The sequence below is a fragment of the Hippoglossus stenolepis genome, chromosome 21, assembly GCF_022539355.2.
Source record: "Hippoglossus stenolepis isolate QCI-W04-F060 chromosome 21, HSTE1.2, whole genome shotgun sequence".
Classification (NCBI taxonomy): Eukaryota; Metazoa; Chordata; class Actinopteri; order Pleuronectiformes; family Pleuronectidae; genus Hippoglossus; species Hippoglossus stenolepis.
In genome coordinates this window covers 11227244-11242446 of record NC_061503.1, presented here as the reverse complement: position 1 = coordinate 11242446, position 15203 = coordinate 11227244, and the positions used below count along the sequence as shown (strand labels likewise).

General features: G+C 41.9%; 1 protein-coding gene across 4 annotated transcripts; it reads left to right on the top strand.

The window, feature by feature from the left end:
- The first annotated feature begins 3482 nt into the window (after positions 1-3482).
- fbxo11b (F-box protein 11b) lies at positions 3483-14414 on the top strand. 4 transcript variants are annotated; one of them, XM_035145337.2, is made up of 22 exons: positions 3483-3827; positions 5064-5227; positions 5445-5505; positions 5728-5869; positions 5961-6090; positions 7184-7267; positions 7401-7533; positions 7674-7780; positions 8159-8270; positions 9471-9577; positions 9684-9821; positions 9912-10129; positions 10348-10528; positions 10626-10748; positions 11089-11174; positions 11279-11355; positions 11435-11578; positions 11785-11895; positions 11997-12104; positions 12202-12310; positions 12681-12779; positions 12977-14414. In XM_035145337.2, exons 1-22 carry the CDS (start codon positions 3740-3742, stop codon positions 13104-13106), a joined length of 2652 nt encoding a protein of 883 aa, XP_035001228.1. In that variant the 5' UTR covers positions 3483-3739; the 3' UTR covers positions 13107-14414. The 4 variants fall into 4 exon arrangements, with proteins under 4 accessions (XP_035001228.1, XP_035001226.1, XP_035001227.1 ...); XM_035145335.2 differs by having other exon boundaries at positions 5445-5526; XM_035145336.2 differs by having other exon boundaries at positions 3484-3827; positions 5725-5869.
- Positions 14415-15203: the final 789 nt, after the last annotated feature.

Here is a 15203-nt window from a genome sequence, read left to right as displayed (position 1 = left end):
GCTACAGCTGCGAGAAGGAGTCAATCTCATTGATATGGATACGCTGCCTCCTACATGCCAACACTGAATGTGTGAGTGCATTTGTGGTCTTTAACCACCAGGTGATGCTACTGGTTCAGGGTGCACTGGGATCTCTGCTCTGTCCACTGTGGGTAACAATATACGAATATAAGTCAATCTTACAAGCTCCACACAGTTACCATCAAATAACTGATATTGTCAACAGCACAAATGCAAAAGCAGCACAAACACAAAAGCACAACATCACTGTGGAGTTAACAGAGGGATGACAATAACATGTACTATTCTCTGTCTTCACAGCTGGTGGTGCTCTGTCCTTGCAAGTCTTTATAAAAGATGATTTTGTGACAAAACGTTGCATCAAAAGGAAAACTATTATGTAAACAAAACTGATTGAACACAGACAATGGTTGCACACAAGGTTACATCAGTGTGTGCACAAGGGAATCATGGTTTTCTGAGAAAGAAGGAAAAAACACCCAGAATATAACACACACACCTTTGACTATCTTATAATTCTCCATGACTGCTGTTAATAATGCAAAAAGTCCCGCAAAAAGAACTATAATGTACATATTTCAAAATAGTCACTACCTCTCAGTGAATATTTATCCAGGAACTACTTTCACTTATACCTTTAAGGGCTTCCTGTTGACCTTTTGCTTAAGACATGCAAAATATTACCTCAACACCCACAGTTTGCTCCGTTCCCTCACCATGTTTCCTGCCTACATGAAAACTATCACATGTTAAAAGACTTAAAATCTATAAAAAGGTAATAATATCCACACAGAAAAAATATTTCATGGCATTTGGGAAGAATTCAGAATTAGGATGATTGCCAAAGCAAAGTATTTCCTGCATATACTGAATTTGTTTTAACATATACCGAAAAACAAAATTTTTACAAGCATTAAAAATGATCCGTGCTATTAATCTGTACTGTAATGACTCTAAAACGAATGACAAAACAAATGACGGGTTGTTTCTTTTGATGAATATCAGAAGGTTTGGAAGGTGCAGATGCTGCTCGCAGATCAGACAGAACACAGAGAAGAGAGTCTCGTATCCTGTGTGTTCACCTCTGCTGCGTCCTCAAGCGCTGTGAGATCCTAGTCTTATCATTTGATTTTTTTGCAGCTAAACAATGCCATCTAGTGATTAAAATCATACTAATTGACCGAATGAAATTCTACACAAATTCAAATTATCGAGACTCACACACTCTCACACACATATATCTGGGTTTAAAAGGTGGGAAAAAATTATTGTGATTTGGTTTTCCACAACGAATTGAGACTGTAGTCAGCTTGAATTTATGTTTGGATGCAAATATGGAATGAGTGTAACACTGGAATAAATGAAGGTCTTTTTAATTTGTCATCAATCAATGAACTCATTGACCTTTTGCATGCAGATATAATCTGATTCATTTCACTTGGATATGGTAAATGGTAAATGGTCTGTATTTATACAGCACTTTACAGTACAGTTTTACATTCACCCATTCACACACACATTCATACAGTGAATGAAAAACTTCCCAGTTTTTTATTCTATTTTCTTATTAAGTTTGAACTAGAAATTCATAATTGACTCTTCAAATGGAATTGCATAATTAAATTTAATAGACTTTAAAAGAAATTGTTTTGTCATTCCATTTAGTAATGTGTGTGACTATCATATGCCTAATTCCTGCTCCATTTATGAAAAATACAAATCATTAATTAGTTAAAAGAAGATAAAAAATGTGGGTTAAACCACTTAAACTTAAAAAAGTTAATAACTCTTTCCTTATGAGTTTAAACGCTGACACACAAATTGATTTTTTTCTAATAAAATTGCATCATTAACTTTCAAATGCAGTTAAATGTCACTCTCTGTTCTCCTATTTATTGATGGGTGTGTCTATAGTCTATGTTAAAGTGTCAGATCATCCATAAAAACAAGTATATTTCTCCACTGGAAAATAATAAATATTGATCACTTATTAGCATGGGTGGTTTACTGAATTGGCCAAACCAGCAAAGAATGGAATTATTTTTAATATTTCTGGTTAGAAAGTCAAAGAGCACAGTTACAGTTTCCAGCACAGTCGGAACCACCACAAAGACACAATGAGACACAAGGAAACATAAATGACCACAAAGAGACATAAAATGAATGCACAGAAATGCAAAGGGACTACAAATAGACACAAAATGATGGCTAAGAGACACAAAATGACTACAGAGAGATGCAAAAGGTCTACAAAATACATAAGATGACTATACAGAAATACAAAAGGACTACCAAGACACATAAGACGACTGTAAAGAAATGCAAAATGACCACAAAGGGCTACAAAATGACGACATAGAATCCCCAAAAGACTACAAATAGACGCAAGATGACTACAAAGATACACAGAATATCAACAAAAATAAACCAAACAAAGATAAGATACACAAACAACTACAAACTACTCATTTAGTCTCTTATTCATTAAAGGGATAGTTCACCGAAAAATGAAAATTCACTAATTATCGTTAACGTTAAAAAAACAAAACAGAAAATGTCTCCATGCTGCTCCTGTGGTGTCATCCAAGTGTCCGTAAGCCCCGACATTCAAATTTGACTCGAAGCGGCGAGACCAGCGAGAACTTGCGATACTCACGAGAACTGCAGCAGTAACTAGGAGGAGGATCACAGAGGACATTGAGGCTAAGAACACGGTGTGAATGATGCCTTTTCCAGTCCAATTTGAATGTCGGGGCTGACGGACACTTGGATCACACCACAGCAGCACTGTGGAGTGATTTTCTGTATCTTTTCTGTTGGTTTTTTTTGTTTGAAGAAGTGGTCGCCATTTACTTCAACTGTATTGGTTTTGGCTGCAACGCTGTTTACCCCTGAAACTCCAAAAGTATTTTGTGGACTCAAACCCTTCACCCACCCCTCCATCTGCATAGTGGTGAGTAGATAATGACTGGATTTTCATTTTTTGGGTGAACAATCCCTGTGAGGAGGGGTGGGTGAGGGGGGGGGCTTTGACTTCTGTGTGCCCAGGGGCCCATTTTTCTACTCATACACCCATGCTTATTTGATGCGGGGAAATAATTAAACAAATGCAGAGTCGTTTGCTTCTTGTCAATAATCTAGAAATAATGAACTTTAACCTTTTTATGTGAAAGTGTGATCCTGGTCACAAATGACACAAACAGGAAGTAGTACACACAGTGTTTGGGCTCCATGAACACAGCTGACATCTTGGTTTCTGTTCACTTTATTATCATCATCATCGGTTCATCGATGAGTCTCATCGTTGATCAAATCGCCGCTTGACCGATTCCGAACCCCAACAGAAGGGTTTGTCAATTCCTTATGAGCGGAGCCTCCTGGTTGGCTGTTCCGGGAGGAGCTCATAAACCGCCGCACGTGATTGGCCGAGCTCGCTCGCTTGCTCTTTTTTTCTCGCGATTCTTTCCCGTGTGGGTTAATGGCTCCTCCTGCTACAGACTGAGACGGAGCTGGCACCGAGCGGCGATACGGGGGGAGCTGCAGCACCACGGAGGAAAAAACAGGCGATTACACCCCAAATACCAGCGGGTTTTCGGTCGCAGTCGTTCGGGTGCGTCTGGGAAAAGGGCCGTCCGGGTGGTAGACCGGGCCGAGTGCGACATTCAGCAGCGGGCGGGTCGAGGAAAGCTGTCCCATTTTTCAACAACCAACTCCCCAGATGAACTCCGTCAGAGCCACCAACAGGAGACCCAGGCGAGTGTCGAGGCCGCGCCCGGTGCAGCCCGAGCGGAACAACGGGGATAGAGGTAAGCTAGGCCGCGGGGAGCTTCGAGACGAAGCGGTGTCAGGGGGTTGGCGGTCCTGCGTGTTACCCACGTCTGTACTCAACAGGCCGCGGTCGCTGCTCTTCTGCGGCGGCGGCTGCAGCAGGAAAACCCGAGGCTTCTCGCTCTGTGGTTTAGGCCAGGCCGCGCTTTGTTTGGCTTGAGTGATTGGGGCTAGCGAACACCGCTAGCTTAGCTTCGGTTAGGTGGAGGTTGGGGGTTGTCTTCGCCCAAACGTAATGCGTATGCAGGCGCACGGATAACATTCACGGCTCATATTCAGGCATCTTCAGCTGGAGGCGAAGGGGTTGACTCCACAGCTTTTAACCGCAGCCTCCCGTGTGAGCTCGGCCATTGCATTCCCAGCTGTCACTAACGATTCCGAGGGTGTAAATCTGCGGCGTCTTGTGGACTGCCATTTTTGGGGTGTAACGTTAACAAAAACATTAGCAGGCGACCGGGGGGCAATGCTAGCTAGCTGCCCCGGCTACAAGAGGCTACGGCGGATCAGCTGTGATAGATGATACGGTGGAGGGGCTTTTTTTGGGGACGATTTCGCTGTGTCCATTTTGTGTGCTTGGGGCGAGAAGCTAGCGCAACCCGCGGATTTGAACCCACATCCCCTTCCTTGTTCTCGGTGCCTGCTAGCCGGAGCTCGATTTGTTTACACCGCGGATTTGCCAGCTACGCAGTTGAGTTTGTAGCAGTTAGCCGCACGTCCGATCGACTTCTTCTGCGGCCCTTAATTTTGACAGCACCCCCCTTTTTAAAGACGAGCCCGGTTCTGCTCCTGTGAGAGCCACACGGCAAATGCACACTGGCCGATTTCAGCTGGGCATGCCCGCATATAAGAGCCTTGTTATGTGGCTGCAGGGGGTGCATCTGCCATTATCAATCAGTAACCTTTGTCTGCCATACCAACTACTACCCTGCCTGTTAGCCTGCGCAGTATGCACACAGCATGTGAGTTGAATGCACACCATTGTTTAGTAATGCTCAGGAGAATAAGAGTATCAATAGTAACAGTAGACGTTGCCTGCAGTTAAATGAAGACGTTTTAGGTGTTTTGATTTAGTAAATGAGAGGTGAACTGGCTTCATGAAGAAATACACAGATTCGTTTTTTAATTACATGTCGTGCAAGCTTTGTGCATTTCTAAAGTGCCACTTGACAAAGTGGTTGATGCATAGGAAAATTGTGTTTGCCTTTTGTGTCCAGATGAGGAGGCTCCTGCAGCTGCTGCAGCAGAAATGGCCATTGAGGAATCTGGTCAAGGAGCTCAGAACAGTCCCTACCAGCTTCGACGCAAGACCCTGCTCCCCAAGAGAACCGCTGCTGCCTCTGCCACCGCCTCCGCCTGCCCCAGCAAGAGCCCCATGGACGTAAGACTGAAACATTTGAGTGGATTTCATGTTCATGTTTTTCGCTGCACTTATGCATGTCTCCAGGCTTGTGTGTGTGAAAGAAACAGACCTGCTGATTGAGCGTGTCCTTCTCTGGAGGAACAATGATTTTCTGACACAGCAGTACATTTCCCAGTTTATTACTAAGTCCTTGAATCTTGGCGTGAAGTTAATATCTCTTTGCCCTCTTTTACAGGGAGCGTCCACTTCATCGACAGAGGCCTTTGGCCATCGAGCCAAGCGGGCACGAGTGTCCGGTAAGAGCCACGACCTGCCAGGTGTGTTAAATCTCTGCAGCTGGGCAAGGATAGAGTTAGCTTCTTTTTTATTGATTTTTTTTCCCCTTTGTGTTCTGGTAAATCTTGTTATTTTGCAATCCATTAAATAACCTGACTCCATAGTTTAATGTGCATGGGATGAAAGATTTTTCCGAAAGCTTATGTTGGGAGTGTGTGTGTTTATGTGTGTGTTTTTAGCAGCCCCAGCAGAGCAATATCTGCAGCAGAAGCTTCCAGATGAGGTCGTTTTGAAGATCTTCTCCTACTTACTGGAACAGGATCTCTGTCAGGCCGCTTGTGTCTGCAAGAGGTTCAGCCAGCTAGCCAATGACCCCATCCTATGGTCAGTGGAAACGATCCTGTTCCTGTTGTAAATGTCAGTCATGAAAAGAGAAGACAACTGAAGTTCTGTGTATGTGGTTTTAATCTTGCAGGAAGCGTCTGTATATGGAGGTGTTTGAGTACACGCGTCCCATGATGCACCCTGAACCGGGCAGATTCTACCAGGTCAGCCCTGAGGAGCATGAACACCCAAACCCCTGGAAGGAAAGCTTCCAACAGCTGGTGAGTTGGTCCTTAAAGTTTTTTGATGCGTTGTCTTTTCATGAAGAAAGAGCTCTCGGAGGAGCTTCCAGTCTCTGCATAGTCCTGGTTTACTTTATTCCCTCCTTATGTTATCTCTCTGTATACTAAAAATATACAGGGTGAGGTTCTGCAAAGTCATTTTTGGCTTTGCAATAAAATCCATGCCGCACGCCAGAGGAATAATGTCTGACCAGGGGGAAATGAGTCTGTAAAGTTAAAATGCTTGATTTCATCTTTAAGAGCTTTTACTTTCGTGTCTAATACCTTATTGTTTTCTCATAGCACCTGCACACCATGATATCACAATATCTCAACAGCATTTCCTTAGCAAAGCTCTTTTGTCTAAGTGAAATTCTGGCCAAATTTTTACAAGTAGTTTCTTCTACTTTTATTTTTTTGAATACATCTATAGTATTTACCAGAATTCACACAGTGAATTATTTCCATTCATCCTCAGACAAATCATTGTAATAGATGTTGATGTGCTCACATTGTCCTTCTGAGGTTATATAAAAAAGAATGTTAAGTTCATCTCATCATCTAATAGTGTCAATCCACATCTTTTAAGATCCTCAGGCTAATGTGAGACAAAGACGTATCATAATTATTTGGATTATTCATAATATTGATGGCTATGACAGAAATTGTGGTGTTTCATTGTCACTCAATTCTTAAGATGTTACTCTTGTCTTGTCGGTTACTGCTGCTGAGTGTTTTGCTGTCTCGTCTACTTTGGTTGGTTTGTGGGTTGCATATATTTACAAATGCGCCCACCAGACTTTTTCCTGTAAACTATTCGATAAATACCTCTTCCGGTCTGTTAAAATACAATGCAGAAATATCACTCTGATTAAATCCTTTATGAGACTTTCTTGAGGAAGAAGATCTCTTTATTTGGTGTTTTCTATTTAAATAAAACACTTTAGCACCAGAAGAAATTACATTTTTTTAATCAAACCTATACTAGCCATTGCAAAGGGATAATTTAATTATCAGGTTCTGTGAGGCCCATGCTAGTGTTTGCAGTGATCAGCAGCTCTTCATATCGACCTTGGTGTTTTCTGTGTTGCAGTACAAAGGTGCCCATGTAAAACCAGGCTTTGCTGAGCATTTCTACAGTAACCCTGGCAGATACAAAGGCAGAGAGAACATGCTGGTAAGTTAAAACCTCAGAGTTGAAGAGAAATCTTTACCACAGCTAATGTATACACTTGGTTGCTGTTCCAGACTGCCCTCTGATAAATGATATGTATATTCTGCCTGAAAGAGATTGTGCCTTTCCCCCACAGTACTATGACACCATTGAGGATGCACTGGGTGGGGTCCAAGAGGCCCACTTTGATGGCCTAATCTTTGTTCATTCTGGCATCTACACAGACGAGTGGATTTACATAGAGTCTCCCATCACCATGATCGGTGCAGGTGAGCATCTTGCCTTCAGTGAAAACTACACGAGGCATAAACCTAGATGCTTGTGCCTTCTGCAATCAATATCTCTCACATTGAGTGGTGTTTGTGTCCAAATGTATGAGTGTTGAGGGGTTTTTCTGCTTTCCTCTCAGCTCCCGGTAAAGTAGCTGACAAGGTGGTGATAGAGAATACGCGAGACTCGACGTTTGTCTTCATGGAGGGTTCGGAGGACGCCTATGTGGGATACATGACCATAAAGGTAAACAACCTGTTTACAATCAAACTTGAAGAATACCTCGATATTATACACGGTTACACTGGAGGAAGTTCACCATGTGGATGTAGTGAGACTAAATTAGAGTTGAACTCGATGTAATATGACGCCAGTAACACATTCAAAGATAAAGATTTTTTACTGATGTTTTTACAGTTGCATAGAAAAACACAATTACTGTGAATCATATTATTTTCTGTCTGCTGCGAGATATTTTCTGTCTATATTCTGTAATCGGCTTCAATATCGAACTGATGTCTCCAGTAGGCAAAGTCCAGTGTGGATGTGGTGGGTGGACAGATACTTGACGTGTTGTGAGTAAACTCAGCCTCTGTCTGACCTCTGCTGCTTTCCCCTCCGCAGTTTAATCCCGATGATAAGTCGGCGCAGCACCACAACGCCCACCACTGTCTGGAGATCACAGTCAACTGCAGCCCGAACATCGACCACTGCATCATCCGTTCCACCTGCACAGGTAACACACGTGCAGTGATCACATTTACATAAACACTTGTACAGCCTCAAAAATGATTGTAGATATGATTTGGCACCTTGTATGTTGATGCAACATTAGCTTATACCTTTTACCAGATATCTTCTTCTGGCTGTTCAACTGTGTGGAGCCATGGTTTCTATGATTTGAAAAGCACAATGTTGCTTTGTTTTGTTGTCTCACTAAATGATCAGTGTGGTCCTTAGATGAAAGAGTAAAGTAGTTATTTGGGTCATAAAAAAGCCTCGGAGCACCTACTTTTATTAAGTAGCTGCCAAATAAGGGAATTGAGAATATGTGCCAATAAAGCACACTGTAACTGTATTGATGGTTACTTTTTGTCACCTCCATTTAATTTAATCAAGTGATTAAACCATTGGGACATAAAATGTCACCAACATTAACCACATGGCAACAATACATTTTATGTCTTGAGAGCGATTTGTTTTGCTATTTGTTGTTTTATTTATTCGTGGATTCCACAAAAGTCTTTCCCTGATAGTTGTCCACATGTCTGACATACTCCGAGACAGTGCATGATCAGATTTACCATTCTTTTTTTATAAATTTCCCAAAATTTTAATTGTCACTGTGAGAGATGTCATGGTGTGGAAATGTTTTCATTGCCATTTCTGATTATTCAAGACATTTCACAAAAATAGGCTTTTGCTGCAGGAAGCGTCACCTTGGAGTCACGCGTGTGTAGATTAGCTCCCGATGCTGTTACCTTTTGGTATTCGGGTTAAATTTGAACTATTGACAAACAGGTGCTCCTGCCTGTACCGCCATCACTTTTAAACCAAAACCTCTGCTTTGTTGGTAAATTTGTTGGTCTTTCCTGCTTTCCTGCTCTGCTCTGCAGCTGCATGGAGCAGACACTTAAAGTTTATAATTGTAGCTTCTGTCAAAGGATGGTAGACTATTTTAGAAATTAGCTTTTTCTGAGATGAATGTGACCGCTGCCGCTGATGCATGAAACAAATCGAACGGGTTTCATATATAAAATAGTGAAATGGACAGGATGGGAGACAACCACAGCAGCATTAGTTTGTAACATTGTGAATTGAATGCCTATTTGGATTTTTATTGACTGTTAATCAACTGATGGATCATTTGAAAGTGAAAGTGATCATTATTTTTGCCCTACTTTTTTGTGACCCCTCTGTTTTCCCCTGTGTATAGTGGGTTCAGCTGTATGTGTGAGTGGCCAAGGGGCATGTCCGACCATCAAACACTGCAACATCAGCGACTGTGAGAACGTAGGCCTGTACATCACAGACCATGCACAGGTAAAGAGAATGTTTCCCCCCCTTTTAATAGCGCACATGGTTCGCCATGAATGCTCTCACACATACGAGCTTTGATTCTCACTTGAAGATTTGTTTTTTCTCACAGGGGATTTATGAAGACAATGAGATCAGCAACAATGCGCTAGCAGGAATTTGGGTGAAAAACCACGGTAATCCCATCATTAGACGTAACCACATCCACCATGGGAGAGATGTCGGAGTGTTCACCTTCGACCACGGCATGGTAAATACTCAATAGCTATGTCATGCCATACAATTTACTTGAAGGACCACCTGTGCATTTATTATATATGCCTTCTTTTCCATGTTTCAGGGTTACTTTGAGAACTGTAACATCCATAGGAACCGCATAGCCGGCTTTGAGGTGAAGGCCTACGCCAACCCCACAGTGGTGCGCTGTGAGATCCATCATGGCCAAACAGGAGGCATCTATGTCCACGAGAAGGGGCGGGGACAGTTTATAGAGAACAAAATCTATGCTAATAACTTTGCCGGTGTGTGGATCACGTCCAACAGTGACCCGACGATACGGTGAGTTCACACAGGAACAGCATCTTGATTAAACCTGGACAGGCACTTGCTATCTAGGTATTGGTTTGGTACAAGATTAAACTTTAGTGCAAAGAGCGAAATATGATATTGATGTAAATGCAGAACAACAAATATTGCACCTTGTTTGCATCTTTTCATTTTGTATTCATATGCATATCCTCTCCAAGATTGTGACTGTTTATTTCCTGTATATTCAGGGGAAATGCTATATTCAACGGTAACCAAGGAGGGGTGTACATATTTGGAGATGGACGGGGTTTGATAGAGAGCAACGATATCTATGGTAATGCCTTGGCGGGAATCCAGATTCGAACCAACAGTTGCCCCATTGTAAGGCACAACAAGATCCACGATGGACAGCACGGAGGCATCTATGTGGTAAATACACTCATCAGTGTGAAATTACTTCAGTCAGATATTTAACTCCCATCAGACCTGTTTTTTTTTTACAGCTGTTTCTATGTTTGCGTTTCAGCATGAGAAAGGCCAGGGGGTGATTGAGGAGAATGAGGTTTACAGCAACACACTGGCCGGAGTGTGGGTGACCACAGGCAGCACTCCGGTCCTCCGCAAGAACCGCATCCATAGCGGCAAACAGGTCAAATATTCTGAGTATTATAATACATTTATAGTTGTAATTAAATTTTTCGGGCTTGTAATAGACTTGTAGTTAAGTGACAGATGTTTTGGCTTTTATTCTGTTTATTGGGTCATTATTGATATAGGATTGCAGCCCTCACTGGGCTCTTAGCTGGGGTCTAATCCTCAGAAATTGTGTTCTCTTGTCTTGGCTTCACCAAGTCTTTTTTTATTTTACATTACTGCTAATATAAAGTTATGTATTTGAACTACAGTGTCATTGCTGTGCCTTTTTTTCTTTTTAAGATATGTTATATCTTCATTCTGTGTTTTGATTATTTCCATTTACCTCCATTTAGGTTGGTGTATATTTCTATGACAATGGGCACGGTGTGTTGGAAGACAATGACATCTACAATCACATGTACTCTGGTGTACAAATAAGGTAATGATTACCCCCCCCTTCAGCAGCGAGGATACAAAATAGGAGCTTAAGCACATAGTTTTGTGAATTTTGTGATTTTAAAATGTTTTGTTGAATCTTGACAGGACGGGGAGCAACCCAAAGATCCGGCGCAACAAGATATGGGGGGGCCAGAACGGGGGGATCTTAGTCTACAACTCAGGTCTGTATTTTACCACCTTCTGCCTCGTGTGTGTGTGTGTGTGTTTTTCTGTGTCTAATCCAGCTGTTTAATGTATCAGGTCTGGGCTTCATCGAAGACAATGAGATCTTTGACAATGCCATGGCAGGAGTGTGGATCAAGACAGACAGCAACCCCACGCTGAGAAGAAACAAGATACATGACGGCAGAGATGGAGGCATCTGCATTTTCAATGGAGGCAGAGGTACTGCAGTGTGATCTGTAAAGTCTTTGTCAATGTTAACGATCAGAAAACATCACATAGCTTCTGAAGTATTCTCTCTGTTTGGAAGATGTGTCGAGGACATATTAGAACTTCGGCATCTTCTTTCCTGTTACCCTGGTCTTTGTTACTTGAGATTTTACTCCTGTATATTTATAGTTTGGTGTGTGTAACCTTTTTCTCCGTAGGTCTGCTGGAAGAGAACGACATCTTCAGGAACGCTCAGGCTGGCGTGCTGATCAGCACCAACAGCCATCCAATCCTCCGCAAGAACCGCATCTTTGACGGCTTTGCTGCCGGTTAGCTTTTTTCAAAATCACCTCCATGTGGCCACAAATAACATTCTTGTTAATATAAATTTTTGGTACTGATGGCAGATTTTATCTTCTTCCTTACGCAGGTATTGAAATCACCAACCACGCCACAGCCACGCTCGAGGGAAACCAGATCTTCAACAACCGCTTCGGGGGCTTGTTTCTAGCCTCTGGAGTCAACGTCACCATGAAAGGTAAAATGCAGCTTTGCGTAATTGAAGTTAAGCTCACGCTGCCGTTTTATTGCAACCATTTATTCACAACCTTTAATTTCTGCCCCTCTTATATCAGATAATAAGATTCTGAATAACCAGGATGCAATTGAGAAGGCAGTGAGCAGAGGACAGTGTCTGTACAAGATCTCCAGCTACACCAGTTACCCCATGCACGACTTCTACAGGTACACGACAACAGAAAACATTCTAAATAAAACCGTTTATTGCTGCAACTAATGATTAGATTAATCTACAGCTATTGCAATAGTTATTTTTAACAAAAATGCCAAACATTACTTTTTCACTCAGATGTGACGACTTTTAGCCTTTTCTCATCGTATGACAGTAAAAAATATTTTTGAATGTGTTGAGTTTCTGACAAAACAAGAAGTTTAAGATGTCATCATTTTTCAATCCAAGTATTAATTTAAGTAATTGAAAAATAATCATCGGTTGCAGCTCTAGATTTAAGGAATGGTTTAATTTCTTTTTGTAACCAGTTTTATTTTTCCTGATTTGTGATCTATTTATGTCTATAATCTATTTTCTCTGCAGATGTCACACCTGTAACACAACAGATAGGAACGCCATCTGTGTTAACTGCATCAAAAAATGCCACCAAGGGCATGATGTAGAGTTTATACGGCACGACCGGTAAGTCTTTTACTTCCTTATTGGCATTTCTGACTAATTATTTTGGGAACAGAATCTGAGCAAAAGGGTGAAAAAGAATATTTTTCTATCTGAAAAAGCAAATGTATTTTCATTATTTTATGAACTTGTTTTGCCATCTTCTTTCACTTATTTAAATAATACTCAGGTTGTTAATCCATGGGTTCTTTTCCTCTCAGGTTTTTTTGTGACTGCGGCGCAGGAACGTTGTCCAACCCATGCACGCTGGCCGGCGAGCCCACACACGACACGGACACTCTGTATGATTCAGCGCCACCCATCGAGTCCAACACTCTGCAACATAACTGAAAGCATCCGGTCGAGTTACACTCTCTCACATAAGCATACAAACACATTACATTGCACACAGCCATGCACACACATACACACTTAAAACACACATTCACATGCAGCCATAAGTACCCAGAGAGACTCTATGATTATGGCGCTCTCAGACGGGATCAAGGTGAAAGGCTGCAGAGGAAGCAGCTTCCTGCCCACTGCAGACCGACTCGCTGCAGCAGAGTCAAGACTCCACTAGAGGGAGCAGTGGAGCTGAGGGTAGACTGACAGAATGGCCACAAGAGATTCCTCACCCGAGTATTTCTTATTGCAGTCTGTAGGCAGGGAGGAGAAGGGCTATGCAGAGGGGCTGCCGATGGCGGCCTGCGCTGTTTTGGCAGCACACGAAATCCCCCCCCACCCCTGATGTAAATCCTCGATTCCCAGCCCACTTCTTCTTCTTCTTCTTCACAAGAACTGCTGTCAAAGAGACTTCCTGCTTCCTCGCAGCTGCCATCCCCATTGGCTGCCCATGCAGTTGTAACTAGGCAACGGATGGGAGGATGTTGCTCTGTTGTGTGTGGATAAAGAGAAAGATTGTGTGTGTGTGTGTGTGATGGAGCACTTGGGCTTTTTTTTTAAAAGAAGAAAAGGTTCTGATCAATGGATTTTATTTCAATGCTTTCTCATGTAGTTTTGTATTTTCAAGCAAAAAGCTGACTGTATTTGAATGTCTTTTATTTTATTATATATTATTATAATTATTATTTTTCTTTGGTTAGCGTCCCCTCTCCCCGACACCCAGAGAAACTGCAGAAACTCTGATGTCCCAGTGGTGAAGTTCTTTCTGTGAAAGAGAATCTCGTTTAACACTAATGACCCTCTCCAGTATATTAGCTTCAATGGCAGGTGGAGGGACTCCACACTTGTATAAAGGTGTGTATGCGTGTGTGTGTGTAAATGTGTGTTGTGTACAGTGAAAGTGTGTGCGTGTGTGTATATGTTTATAAGTTGATGCAGTCAGTGTTTTGTGGAGAGGGTTCCAATAGGAGGTGCCAGAGCTCCTATTAACTGGAACTGATGAGTCAATCTGCAGTACCCCTATTCCCCTACATCACACCCCCCCTCCCCCGTGTATCGTGGTGACTGTGGCTCCTCATGCAGCCTGAATCGTATGCATGTACCATAACATCTAGACTTAATATATTGTGAAGTATTCAATAACCATTATGTAGATGCTAGTTGGAATTCAAAAAGGGGTATACTTTCTTAGAAAGACAAAAAAAGAAAACAGGAAACTGACCATTTCTAAGAAAATAAAACTTTATTAGATCAGAGGTGTCCGTCTCGTAAATTCACTCGCTATGATGGAAATCCAGATTCTGCAGAATCACCACTCAAAGCTGTGGTGCTGTTAAAGCTGCTTAGGTAACAAAAGTGATCACATGTTGAATAACTTCTGCCACTCATGAGTTTGGAAACTTGATATTAATGTGAATGCTCAGACTTAAGTAACAATCTTTTCATTGCAGTTGTTCCTGAGAAAAAGAGTTTTGCATTTTTCATCTTACTCAGCTGCTCCTTTATCACAGAATCCATTTTCACATGACCTTTGTGAAACCTGAGAGATATTAAAATATGAATCGTCCTCAGAGGAAGCAATTGAGCAAGATCCCAAACTGTGCATCTTCAAAGTCTAGAGCATATTCCTGTTTTGAGGGGGACCATCATTGTTATGGTTCGATTGTTGGATCTGTGATTTATTATGTCAGGTTGCTGCAAATAAGGGAAATTTACAGAAGATATTAAATGCAAATAAAACTAAATGGTAGAGAGCGTAGCTCCGCCAAGGGCCCAGTCACTTCATGAAACCACATTTAAAATTCACTAGATCAAGATTTTATTTGGATCTGCATCAAATTGCCCACTCATAAATATCCGTCCCCTAAATGTGCTTGCAAGTGTTAAAAAAAAATCCTGGCTCCGCACCAAAGTGTAATGGGCTCTTCCTTGAGTCATTCCCCATCCCTCCATAAAATTTCATTGAAATTGCCTGAGTCGTTTTTGTGTTATCCTGCTGACACACAAACGCAGATAAGATAAGTGTTCCTATTATTTTGACCA

Coding starts and splice junctions, on each gene's coding strand:
- fbxo11b (XM_035145334.2), top strand. CDS start 3,740: ATGAACTCCGTCAGAGCCACCAACAGGAGACCCAGGCGAGTGTCGAGG. Junction 11,356..11,434: donor GATCTTAGTCTACAACTCAG/GTCTGTATTTTA, acceptor TTAATGTATCAG/GTCTGGGCTTCATCGAAGAC. Junction 11,896..11,996: donor CTTTGACGGCTTTGCTGCCG/GTTAGCTTTTTT, acceptor TTCCTTACGCAG/GTATTGAAATCACCAACCAC.